We start from the raw sequence: 12920 nt of genomic DNA on the forward strand, positions 1-12920 counted from the left end.
AACTTGCACTGCTTAATTGAATCTTTTATGAACTTACAGATTATTAATCTCATACTGTACGTAGTATTGTGAACCTATTTTGATCCACATAACTATTAAAGGTAAGATACAAGGCTACCTTATCTTCCTGCCTGAACTCAATATAGCTGCCTGTACTCTTGTATATATGAATGTATGAAAGTTCAATAAATATTGTTTTCAAGGCACATAAGATTTAGGAGGAAGCACATTAATAACATTTGGAATAAAAAAAATTAAACCAATATAAAGGCTTTGACTAACGTGATATTCTTAAATACAGGAATGCATCGAGATTGGATACTTCCTCATACACAAGTTCCTAACACCCATGTCAAGAAATTACATAATTAAAGAACTTTTGAATCTGACCTGTGAGGAGTTCTTTGAGTTTTATTTAAAAAAAAATTAAAAAACAGGAACTTATTGTTAAATGAGTGGCATTTTGCTTGAGAGCACCTTAATAATAGATAAAAAAAACTTGATGCTCCGTGAAAATACATGAAACCTGCAATTAGCTGACGTTAAGAGTTGGTACACATACACAACGCTTGAAAATAAATAAAAACAAATAATAAATAACAAAAATACACAAGAACACAAATAAAATTATTGACAGATGGAAGCCAGACAGACATTTTTCAGCTCAAAATGGTACTACTTACCCTCTGTTTTTGGCGATTTCATGAAAAGCGAAAAGTGAGAAGGAGGTTACTATCAGTGCATGAAAATCCTTATTCATTATTTCAACAAAGTCTTTAAATCTAGTTAATGTATCTTAGTGCAGTCAAACAAAATGGTGTATGCTGCATTGCAATTAATAGGTGCACAACAGCTGGAACTTTTTTTGTCTCTAGTGGAACCATTCAGTACCATCACATTCCACTTACGTTAATGAGCCAAAATATTATATCAACAACAATCTAACAAATTTTTTATGGTATTAATATAGGTGAGGAATAAGGATAATAAAAAAACTAAGTAGTTAAGAATTAAAATATCAACAAAGTTTTGAATTATTTAAAAATCTCGTTAAACTTCCAAGTAAAACTTTTCTTTAATCTCATAAATATAGGGTACCCTCATTTCTATCAATGACATGGGTTACCTGTTTCAGACACTCGACAATTGATAATAAAAAGAGTAGGTAGTTTTTTCAATTCATCAGCTAATGTAAGGACCTTTGAAAATATCTTCCATCAGTTTGAAGTGGCCTGTACTACAACTTGGCTCTCTTCTGATAGTGGCAATCAAAGTGTCTTTTGACACTTGACTTCTGTTGGCTTGTTTAATGAGCTTGAATTTTCTTCTTTCAGAAAAATTATCAAGTTTACTCTTATCTTTTACTTTTTGAGCCTCAACACTGTGGACTACAGCAACAAGTTACCTGGTCTCAATCGCTTCTATAATTTCATTCAAAAAACATTTCCTAAATCGATAAAAACAACATAAATATTGACTTACCAGTAGTGTGTCAGAACCACCGACAATGGACAGACCTAATCCCATCTTCTCCTTGACTATTTCTATGGTGGTCTCTCGACCAGGCCTAATCTCAGCTGTTGCTGGATCCTGCAATGATTTAAGCATATGTAAATTATCTCATTGTAAAAAAATAAAATTTCAAGCATTTAATAATGCATCCAAAGCATTGTCTCTTGGAGTCTGCAGAACCACCATTAATGACAGTGCTTTTATATAAAAAAAATAACTCAATTCATAATCCTATTAAACTCTGACAATGCCTTACTTAAATACATGGTTGTAATGTCAAAAATGGTGTGAAACATTTTTAATACACAACCAGCATTTATCAAACATTTATCAAGCATTTTTATATACAAAATATTCCGGCGAAAAGTACTTTAGCAAACGCCGTCCTTACAATACTGATTACGACTTACAGCACTTGCTAAGGAGAGCCCAGCATCACTGTACAATCCCTCAAGACTAACTCATTAAGGCTGCAAGCAGTGAACAGAATCTTCTCTCTCTTGGGACCCAAGATGAGATTTTTTAAAATATGATTAGTCCCTGCACTGTACTGGTGTATCACATTACAGATCCTCAAAGGAATAGGAACTGTAATTAAACATATGTATGCATTCCACTTACGTTAAGATTCTGGGAAACACCAAACACACAGCTTTAAATATATCTTAACTTATGGGCAAGAGTTAAATTTTGGTGGGGAATCTGAAACAGTGCAAAAGACAATCTCTTGACAATAACAGATTGCATATAAAAAAAAACAGATGTGCAACTGAAACATGTCGTAGGCAAATTACATCAGTAAATTTAGCTTTCAAAATAATACCAGAGCTAGCTACTTGTGGAGAGGCCATTTGTAAAATGAAAAACTGTCAGCACATATGTGCTGTATCACAATTCTTTGTGAATATTCACACGGATACACTTGAAATTCATTAAAACTGAAAATCCATTCAATCTGTTACACTTTTTGTATAAGGTTTTGAAGAAGAAGAGAAGAGAAAGAGAGAGAGATTGATTGTTTTAAGTACCGTATTTCGGTTTTTCTAAAGGGAAGCTTCAAATATATCAGTGATAACACCCAACAAACACTGCACTTTCCTTCACTTACAATATTTAGTTTATCATTACCCAATTCGATTATAAATTGTGATGTTTTTACTTTTTACTTATATTTTAAAAGTATCATGAAGATGATCAGCACACTACTTTATATATAATTGGCAATTCACAGATCACTCCATAACCCTAGAATTGTGATAGCAGCTTTCTTTTAAAAATGGCTCCAATTTGAAATAATACCTTTCAATGTTTAATTAAAAGTTGACAGCCAAGTGGAAAATGCTTCTTTGGTTGGTATTTTGTGCATTTCCTTTCTCAATATGTGTAGGAAAATATGTCAAACCAAAATGGTAATATACATCACACCTTTTTCCAAAATTTGTACACCTAAAAACAAAATGCATGATGATCCTAAACATTAGGCTATATAACACCGCATATTTATGGAATGCCAAAATAACCCTGCATAATTCAATCGTCATTCAATTAACCTAATGAGTGACTTAAAATTCCTACACAGTAAATGGCTAGATGTTTTAAAATGTGATTACAAAATGAATACTACAAACTATCATTTACAGAACAGAAGTTGTGTTAACTCAAAATGTTTGTCTTATGTTTTCTTGGTAAATAGTATCTAGAAATTGGGATAGGAAATTAAATTAGTAATTTACACAATTCTTATTATTATTTGCATAATTGGTAAGATTAATTCCTTAATTATCTACCTGTAATATGTCCCTCCCAATCCTTGGCAACATCAATGTTCTTCAACTTTTAAGTTAACGACATCAAAGGTAAAATATGTCTGATTTAAATTATCTTGTACTGTAGTCAAATAGTACAGTACTTAAAGCAGTGACATGTACGCTCACTACGCACACTGGTTGGCCATTACTATACTTAGCAATGGTTGCTTTTGCACAGCTCCTGATGCAGCTGATCAGGCATGCTTCGTGCCAGAGGGCACAATGCGCAAACAAAATATTCTTAAGCGATCAAGAAATGCTTTGTGCTTGCTAGATACAATAGCCTATATGTTATTCAAATTCCCAAATTTCCTTCCTGCAATATACAGCAATTAACTATTATTTGATGGGACACCTGAGAAAACTTATTAAATCTTTCAATGTCCTAAACAGTTTGAAATGTCTCTTAGGACATTCAGCATTTGGAGCAATTTACAAGTTATCAAATTCATTCAAGGTTGAAAAAAAGATTAATTCGTACTTCAACCTGTGAACTGGTTTTATTTTCAATAAAAAAATTACAATGTATAAACATACCTATTAGACAAAAAAAACTAAAATCTATAACATAAATCTTAGTTTCTTTGTGTGATAGGAACAAAAATAACATCTAGTCTGAGAAGGACAAGTTTTCTGACCACCAAATAAAGTTAAATAATGAGAATTTGGGAATTTGATCGATAGTACCCCATGTTACCTACCGCCGGTGGCTCCGCCTTCTATAAACGAAAGTAAAAAGGATTAACAAATCATGCGATTTCGTGGTCCAACATAAAAAATAAATTAATGCATAACCATGCACTATTCTCTGTAGTTTTATCACAAAAATTACAACATAAACAGAAAAACAAAAACTAAATACACAAAGAACTCGTGTTACAAATTAATAAGAGTTAATCATTCACTTTGATCTGTTTAAAATAGAATTCAAGCCCCCTTTGTCAGAACTTACTTCAACAAAATTTACCTCATACAATCCATCCCTAATAAAGGTAGGACTTACACAATCTTTACATGCAAAACAATAAAGGGGGGAAAACAGTTTCATTTAGATTTCCAGAAAGAGATAGTCATTCTTAATAGCTTAATCCTAAACAGGTGCTTCATATTAAACAAATCTGCAATATTCAATGCCTATGACTTTTCCTGCTGAATTCATTGGTAGTCATTTTCTGGGCTCAGCTCGTGTCGGCCTATGAAAAGTATCCTTAATATCATTCTTTCTAGGTAAAATTAGCCTAAAATTACCAGAGAAAAACAAAATTAAGAAAATGTCAGTAAAACTGACTCGCTCACTCTTAAAAAGAAGTGTCGGTATGATAAAGGGGCGAGTGTGGAACACTACCACGAGCCAAACACCAATTAGAACTTCCTATCAGAATCCCCCCAAGAGAGAGCTGATACCAACGGGCGATGCAGCCTCTACTACTACTACTAGAGGACGCCACGGACAGCAGCGCCCCTAGCGGTCATCCTTATTTTTTAGCACCAGCGACAAGTCGCCATTTTCTTGTGCTCGTGCTTTATTGGATTTTATCCATACTATCTACGATGGAACGCTCTGCAATTGCCACGGCTAAGTTAAGTAACTCATAAGTAACATTTTACCTTAGTTTTATCTTCCGGGTACCAGTATTTTCCTCTTAATAGGTCATATACGGTTCCCCGGTTGTCTCGTGGCGGCCATGCCGCCTCGTAAGAATTCCCGGTCCTCCATACTGGGACTTCTTATACTTATGGGCTTACTTTATCACATTCATTGTTTTACATCGAGTTTTAGCTAGTTCAGCCCTCCTACCATTCTCTTAGCTTGGTATTTAGGGCTATTATTATTTTCCGGCCCAGCATCCCGGCTCTTGCTCTACATCGGCTATCGCTGGCTCCGAGTAGGCTCCTGTTTCTTGGAACAGTCTGCCTCCTCCTGGGCTTCTTTCTCTTTTACTAAAAGTGTCTCTTCCACCTTTCGATGTATATTTATTTATTTATTTAGGGTGTTAGGCTAGCCTAGGTGCTTGTTCCATGTATTGGTACAGCTTGGTTCACGTGGCCCTTCCACGGTTGTGTTGCTCGCGGCCTAGGCCACTTGCGGTCACGTGTTCCATAGCACCTTACCCTGCCCCTTCCCTCCCTCTCTGATATAGGGAGGAGCTGGGGGACCCCTTGGTTGTTATGACAACCTCATCGCCTTCTCTCACACTTTCGGAGGTGACCAGGGGTCCTCCCAGCGGGGGGTATAGGGCGACCACTATGAGGTACCGGGTCTCCATGCGGGTAGTTGGTGAGGCGGGGAGGAGTAGGCCATCCCTCCCCCCTTTTCTCGCTCCCGCCGTGTTTCGCCGAGACCTTCCTCCCCCCCTCCCCAGTTGCTCAGCCACCTCCCTTACGACACGAAAGGAGCCTTCCGTCGCAGCCGGGGCACCTTTGGTTATAGGTTTCTGGCTCCGCTAGCGGGCACGGTGGGTACTACGAGTGGTCGGTTGCTTGCCTACTATATCCTTATTTATCTCTCCCCCGCTACCGGAAGGGAGCTTACCCCTTACCTACGCACTCTTCTAGTAGACGGGCGGAGAGAAGTTGTTTTATTTTCGTTATTTTAAGGATATATACCCTAATTATACAATATTTTACAATGATTTGTGTGTTATTATTATTATTTTATCAACCATCCCCGCCATTTTCTGTCGTGGTTTCCATTACCACCACTCCTAGTTGGTTGATTCTTGTGCTTCCGCCATCGGCGGAGCCATAGCCTATATACCAACCTAGTTACCACACGTATTTTGGCGGGGCTCTGGTTTTATCTAACTTTATCGCTCCGGCACCAGCGGAGCATATGTTAGGCTGTAAGTGTTTACTTGGTACTCATGTACTTTTTCACTTACAGGCTACCAACTGCCAGGTCCCAGCCTGTAACGCGACGCTTTACGACCCCTGTGGACATGATGAGTGCAGGTCTCACGCCCCTTGTGCCACATCGTTCAACGAGACGATTGTCTGGCACCCTGAAGCCTGCGCCATATGCTACGACCTGATCGGTCAGCTGGGAGATGGGGTAAGTCCATTATAGGCTTACTTATGGTTTTACTAACAACTTCTAGTCGTAAGTTTGTTAACCCCGTTCCACAATTGGCAGCTAATCTCACCTTTCTTTCAGGCTACCGGTGTGAGGGAAGTCGCCCTCGCCACCCTGAAAGCGTGGGTGGGCGGCTTTGGGAAGAACGCCGCCAAGGGCCAGCCCTACATTTTGGACAAAAAGCTGGCCGTCCAGATCTTCCCCGCGGGCAAGTCGACGGGTTACGTCGACCCCTTGTCCGCTGCCCCACTGATAGCCTCCATCCAGCAAGAACTCCAGCAATCGTTTGGGGTCGTAGCCTCCCAGGAGTCGGTCCCGGACGTCGCTGCCCTGGACCTTAACCTTGAGCCCATGGCGGTAGGTGGGGAGGATTTGTTGGTTGAGGTAGGTATGTCGGGCGCCCAAGGTCTTCCTGGGCGCTCCTGGATCTTCTCCTGTCCCCTCTTCTTCCGCTTCTTTCCAAGGCTTTGCGGGATCCGAGATCCCTATTCGCCCTCCCGCTCTCTCTGTACCTCCTAAGGAGAAGGGAAAGAGAGAACCGAAGACCTTATCTAAGTCGACTTCTAGGAAGTCGTCTTCGTCTTCTTCGGCTAGGAAGTCGTCGACTTCCTATGCCGATGCGGTGAAGGCAAAGCCGGGCTCTTCCCAATCGAAGAGCTCCAGAAGCAAGGCTTCGAAGGAGAAGGCTCGCGCTCCCACCGAGTCACTGCCTTCTCCCGCCTCCTCTGCTTCCACTCCGGCTATGCCGGCAGGGGTAGCAAGCACCAGCACCTTCGATCCCTCTACTTTCTCAGCAGGGGTGATGGAACAGGTGGGCGTGCTAGTAGGCTCCCAGATCTCCGCACTGGGAACGCGGTTCGAGCAGATGTTTGCGCAATTATCAAACAGTCTGTCTCAATCTGGACAGTCAATCCAGGATCTCTCTAATAGAATGAGAGAGAATGAGGACCGAGTAGCTGGGCTAGCTCAGGCTCCTCCCCCAGTCTCCCCAGCATCTAACACGGGATTCTTCAACTTCCACCTTATGACTCCTTGCCAGCTTTCTCTATGGAGAACCCATGGAGAGTAGCTGCCTACGCTCCATTCAAGGACGGAATGATTTCTATCTCGGAGTGTGGAACTCGAAGGATTGAGGACTTCGAGTTCTACCCTCCGGGTCTGACGCAGCCTTTCATCGGTTATGCTAGGCTGACGCCAACGGCTCTGACGAGAGAAGACAAAATCTCTAAGGAGTCAGTTCTTTATAGTAGAGATCACGCCCAGCGGGAATGGGTTCACTGCCTTGAGGACTGGGAGTGTACTAACACTAAACTCCAGGCCTACAAGAGTCCCTTCACTATTTTCGCGACGGAAGAGGAGGTTTCTCTTCCGTTCGCCACGAAATTAGTGGAGAAGTCCCTTCAGGCAGTCCTCAAGGATGAGCCCATTCCACAGTTGAGGGAGGCGGAGTCTACTTCTCCGCTCTTCCCCGCCTTCGGAGAATTGTGGGAAAACTTGCCAGCTACATTCACGCTGGGTAAACTCAAGCCGGACTGCGCCATGGACCAGTTCGGTGAGAAATTACCTAGGCTGCCGGATTCCCTAATCCAGGCAGAGTTCGATGCGCGAACTAGGTTTGGCAGGTCCCTCAATTCCCTCATCATCACAGAAATGGCTGCCCTTTCCTACGCTACGGAACCGCTGTTCAAGATTCTGGCGAAATCTCAGTTTCAGACGGTTCTAACGGACGCTTTTGACTTCTTCCAGGCTAGGAGGAACTGCCGGAAGCATGTCCTACAAGAGTGCACAATCAGGCATGAGCCTAATAGACTCTTGGCTGCAAGCATGTGGGGAGCGGATCTCTTCCCAGAATCCGCAGTGAACGAGGTCCACCACGAAGCTGCTAGACTCAACCAGAGCCTTAGAGCTAGGTGGGGTATTTCCTCAAAGAGGAAACAGGAATCCGTTCCCACTGCTGGCAAGAAACCAAAGAAGGCTGGTAAGAGGTTCCAGCCATATAAGAAACTCCAGCAACAGCAGCAATTTGTGCAGGCAGTCCCAGTTACCCAACAGGGACAACCTTCCACCTCTAAGCAGAACCAACCTTTCCTCCTGGTGCCCCAGCAATCTCAACCATCCACTTCCTACGCTATCTCGCCGGCCTTCAACCCTGCTTATGAGGCTCAAGGCTACTCTCAACCGAGAGGTAGGGCGAGAGGTTACTTTCGTCAGCGTGGCGCAGGAAGGGGCACGAGGAGTAGACAGTTCAGAGGAGGGCGTGGTGGCCAACCCGCCCATCAGCAATGAGGCTCCCCAGGTAGGAGGGAGGCTGTTCCTCTTCCGCCACAGGTGGGGGTTCAGCAATTGGGCACAGAGCATAGTGTCCAAAGGATTAGGCTGGAGTTGGATCAAAGATCCTCCTCCAATCAAATCATTTCATCAGGTACCGTCAAAGGAATTGATAGATTACGCGGAAGAACTCCTTCAGAAAGGAGCTATTGCGAGAGTCAAACATCTAAAATTTCAAGGGCGCTTATTCAGCGTGCCAAAGAAAGGCTCAACAAAAAGAAGGGTAATCTTAGACTTGTCAAAGCTAAACTCTTTCATTCGCTGCGACAAGTTCAAGATGCTTACCCTCTCGCAAGTAAGGACCTTACTTCCGCGTGGAGCCGTCACATGCTCCATCGATCTTACAGACGCATACTATCATATCCCTATAGCCAGGCACTCCCGCCCATTCCTAGGATTCAGGCTAGGAAATCAGACATTCTCATTCAAAGTGATGCCCTTCGGTCTGAATGTAGCCCCCAGGGTATTCACAAAGATAGCAGAAGTGGTTGTACAACAATTGATAGCTCAGGGAATCATGGTAGCGGCATACCTCGACGATTGGTTGATCTGGGCACCAACAGTCGAGGAATGTCTCGAAGCTACCAAAAAGGTAGTTCACTTTCTGGAACATCTGGGGTTCCAGATAAACAAAACGAAATCCAGACTTACTCCGGAATCTCGTTTTCAGTGGCTAGGAATCCAATGGGATTTGTCTTCCCACAATCTATCAATTCCAGTGGCCAAACGGAAGGAAATAGCAAAATCTGTCAGGCAATTCCTCAAATGCAAACAAACGTCAAGAAGAAACCAGGAGAGAATCCTAGGGTCTCTTCAGTTTGCTTCGGTAACAGATATCCTTCTGAAAGCAAGGCTGAAAGATATAAATCGAATTTGGCGGTCAAAAGCAAACTCCAAATATCGAGACAAGTTGTCAGTAATTCCACAGATCCTTCGCAACCAACTACGGCCTTGGTCAAAAGTAAAGAACTTAGCCAAGAAAGTACCCCTTCAATATCCCCTCCCAGTGCTAACCATTCACACGGATGCATCCCTGTCCGGGTGGGGGGGATACTCTCAGTTCAAACAGGTTCAGGGGACTTGGTCAGTTCAATTTCGCCAGCTCCACATAAACGTGTTGGAAGCAATGGCAGTATTTCTTACTCTGAAGAGACTGCTTCCCCCGAAGAAGTCTCATCTAAGGCTAGTTTTGGACAGTGCAGTGGTAGTTCATTGCATCAACAGAGGAGGGTCCAAATCCAAACATGTGAACCATGTCATGATAGCCATCTTTGCATTAGCAAACAAACACAAATGGCATCTGTCTGCCACTCACCTGGCGGAGGTAGTAAATAATTGATAGCAGACGCTCTGTCCCGGTCAGTTCCTCTGGAATCAGAGTGGTCTCTGGACGTCGGGTCATTCCAGTGGGTAAGCCGGAGAGTCCCAGGTCTCCAAGTGGATCTCTTCGCCTCACAAGCGAACCACAAGCTCCCTTGCTATGTGGCCCCCAACCTGGACCCTCTGGCTTATGCCACGGACGCCCTGTCGTTAGATTGGAATCAGTGGAGGAGAATTTATGTTTTTCCTCCAGTGAATCTTCTCTTGAAAGTCCTAGACAAACTAAGGTCTTTCAAAGGGATAGTAGCTCTGATTGCACCGGACTGGCCCAAGAGCAACTGGTATCCTCTTCTCTTGGAATTGGGTCTCCGACCTCAACGGATCCCCAATCCCAAACTATCACAATCAGTACAAATGAGGACTGTGTTCGCTTCCTCAGGAACTCTCCAGACCCTAACTTTATGGACTTCATGAAGTTTGCGGCTAATAAAGATGCTGACATTGATCCACAGAATATTCTCTTCCTAGAATCAGATAAGAGAGAGTCAACCATTAGACAATATGACTCAGCTGTTAAAAAATTAGCATCTTTCTTGAGAGAATCGAACACTGCAACCATGACAGTTAATTTGGCTATATCCTTTTTCAGATCCTTATTTGAAAAAGGTTTAGCAGCTAGCACGATTACCACTCATAAATCGGCTTTGAAGAAAATCTTTCAAGTAGGTTTTCAGATAGATTTGACTGAATCTTATTTCACATCTATCCCTAAAGCCTGTGCTAGACTTAGACCTTCCCAGAGGCCTACTACAGTTTCATGGTTCTTAAATGACGTCCTCAAACTAGCTTCAGATACTGACAACTCATCTTGTACATTCATAATGCTCCTGAGGAAGACATTATTCTTATTAAGCCTAGCCTCAGGAGCTAGAATTTCAGAACTGTCGGCTCTATCCAGGGATGCGGGTCATGTGGAATTCCTCCCATCAGGAGAAGTTCTACTTGCTCCGGATCGTAGCTTTTTAGCCAAAAATGAAGATCCTCTTGCAAGGTGGGCCCCTTGGAAGGTTATCCCACTTCCACAGGATCCTTCTCTCTGCCCAGTATCAACTCTTAGAGCCTTTCTATCTCGTACTTCTTCTAGATCCTCAGGTGCTCTCTTCATGAGAGAAAAAGGTGGTACTTTATCAGTTAAAGGCATTAGACAGCAAATCCTTTACTTCATTAAACAAGCCAACCCTGAGTCATTCCCAAAAGCACATGATATCAGGGGAGTAGCCACCTCAATTAATTATTTCCAACATATGAACTTTGAGGATCTTAGAAAGTATACTGGATGGAAATCCCGACAGTCTTTAAACGGCATTATTTAAAGTCCTTGGAATCTTTAAAGTTTCAGCAGTAGCAGCGGGAAACATAGTTTCCCCTGATACTGTTTAGTAGTTGTAGTATAGATCCAGGTCTCCGTTCTACCTACATCAACCAACATGCCTCACCCTATCGTCAGGCTACTCAAACATCATAGCCTTAGCCGTTGTATCATATAGTGGATTGTCCCTTATTTTTTTGCTAGGGACATCCACATTTGTACTGATAATGTACTTCAGTGTACCTACCCTTATTTTTATGCTAGGGTAGGACACAATATGTTTGTATATATTCACCATTTTATGTTAATGATGAACTTCAGTCACAATGTGTTTGTATATATTTTGGAATATTTGTATTGATGATGGATTTCAGTGTACCTACCCTTATTTATGCTAGGGTAGGACACATGGGTGTATATATTTTATAATTTTGTATTTTGTTAAGTAAATCCCAATTTTTCCTTATTTTACATACATCTTTGTAATTTACTTTAATTACATTTCATTTAAGTACTTTAGAAGATTCCTAACATTTTTTATTATTTTTACTGTTAAAATAATTTAGTTTAAGTGCTTAATTTTGTATGCTGTAATTGATTTACTATATTATATCCATCATTTTAAATTGTTTTTCATTGTTCCCTTTTCCATCTTGTCTGTTTCTCTGGTACTCTTTCATAGGCCGACACGAGCTGAGCCCAGAAAAGGGATTTTGACGAAGGAAAAATCTATTTCTGGGTGATTGGCTCGTGTCGCCCTATGAAACCCCCCCTTTTTATAGTTTGTTTTCCCCCCCTTGCAGGACAAGATGTATTTAACTGTTTTAATTAAGGATGTCCGCTAGGGGCGCTGCTGTCCGTGGCGTCCTCTAGTAGTAGTAGTAGAGGCTGCATCGCCCGTTGGTATCAGCTCTCTCTTGGGGGGATTCTGATAGGAAGTTCTAATTGGTGTTTGGCTCGTGGTAGTGTTCCACACTCGCCCCTTTATCATACCGACACTTCTTTTTAAGAGTGAGCGAGTCAGTTTTACTGACATTTTCTTAATTTTGTTTTTCTCTGGTAATTTTAGGCTAATTTTACCTAGAAAGAATGATATTAAGGATACTTTTCATAGGGCGACACGAGCCAATCACCCAGAAATAGATTTTTCCTTCGTCAAAATCCCTTTACTGGACCTTTTTAGAGAAACTGGTCTTAATATTATCCCAAACAAAATAAATATTCCACAACTCTACTCCTCTTGAATAACTGAATAACATCATATGAATTTCGATTACCTTCTAACTGACTAAAAAGCAGAGATTACCAATATGTAGGTATACTTTCTTTAACCGCACAGTTCTTTTACCATCAAGAAGACAAAAATGATAAGCTCGATAAGAGAAATTTCCAAGCCATCCTAATGCTGGTATGTAGCCTATAAAGCGCAATAAATATCCAGACCGTACCTGGCTTACAACATAGCTCTTATGAATACCTGATACAGTATACGTATTCAGCTTCCTGCGAC

The 12920-nt window shown here is 41.8% G+C and overlaps 1 protein-coding gene across 1 annotated transcript in view; it reads right to left on the minus strand.

The window, feature by feature from the left end:
• LOC135203464 (multiple PDZ domain protein-like) overlaps window positions 1-12920 on the minus strand; it is a 658890-nt gene that overhangs the window by 15638 nt on the left and 630332 nt on the right. Inside the window, 2 exon segments of the mRNA XM_064233189.1 lie at window positions 1483-1590; window positions 4022-4039. Coding sequence (XP_064089259.1) covers window positions 1483-1590; window positions 4022-4039 — 126 coding nt within the window.

The sequence above is a fragment of the Macrobrachium nipponense genome, chromosome 36 (genome assembly GCF_015104395.2).
Source record: "Macrobrachium nipponense isolate FS-2020 chromosome 36, ASM1510439v2, whole genome shotgun sequence".
Classification (NCBI taxonomy): Eukaryota; Metazoa; Arthropoda; class Malacostraca; order Decapoda; family Palaemonidae; genus Macrobrachium; species Macrobrachium nipponense.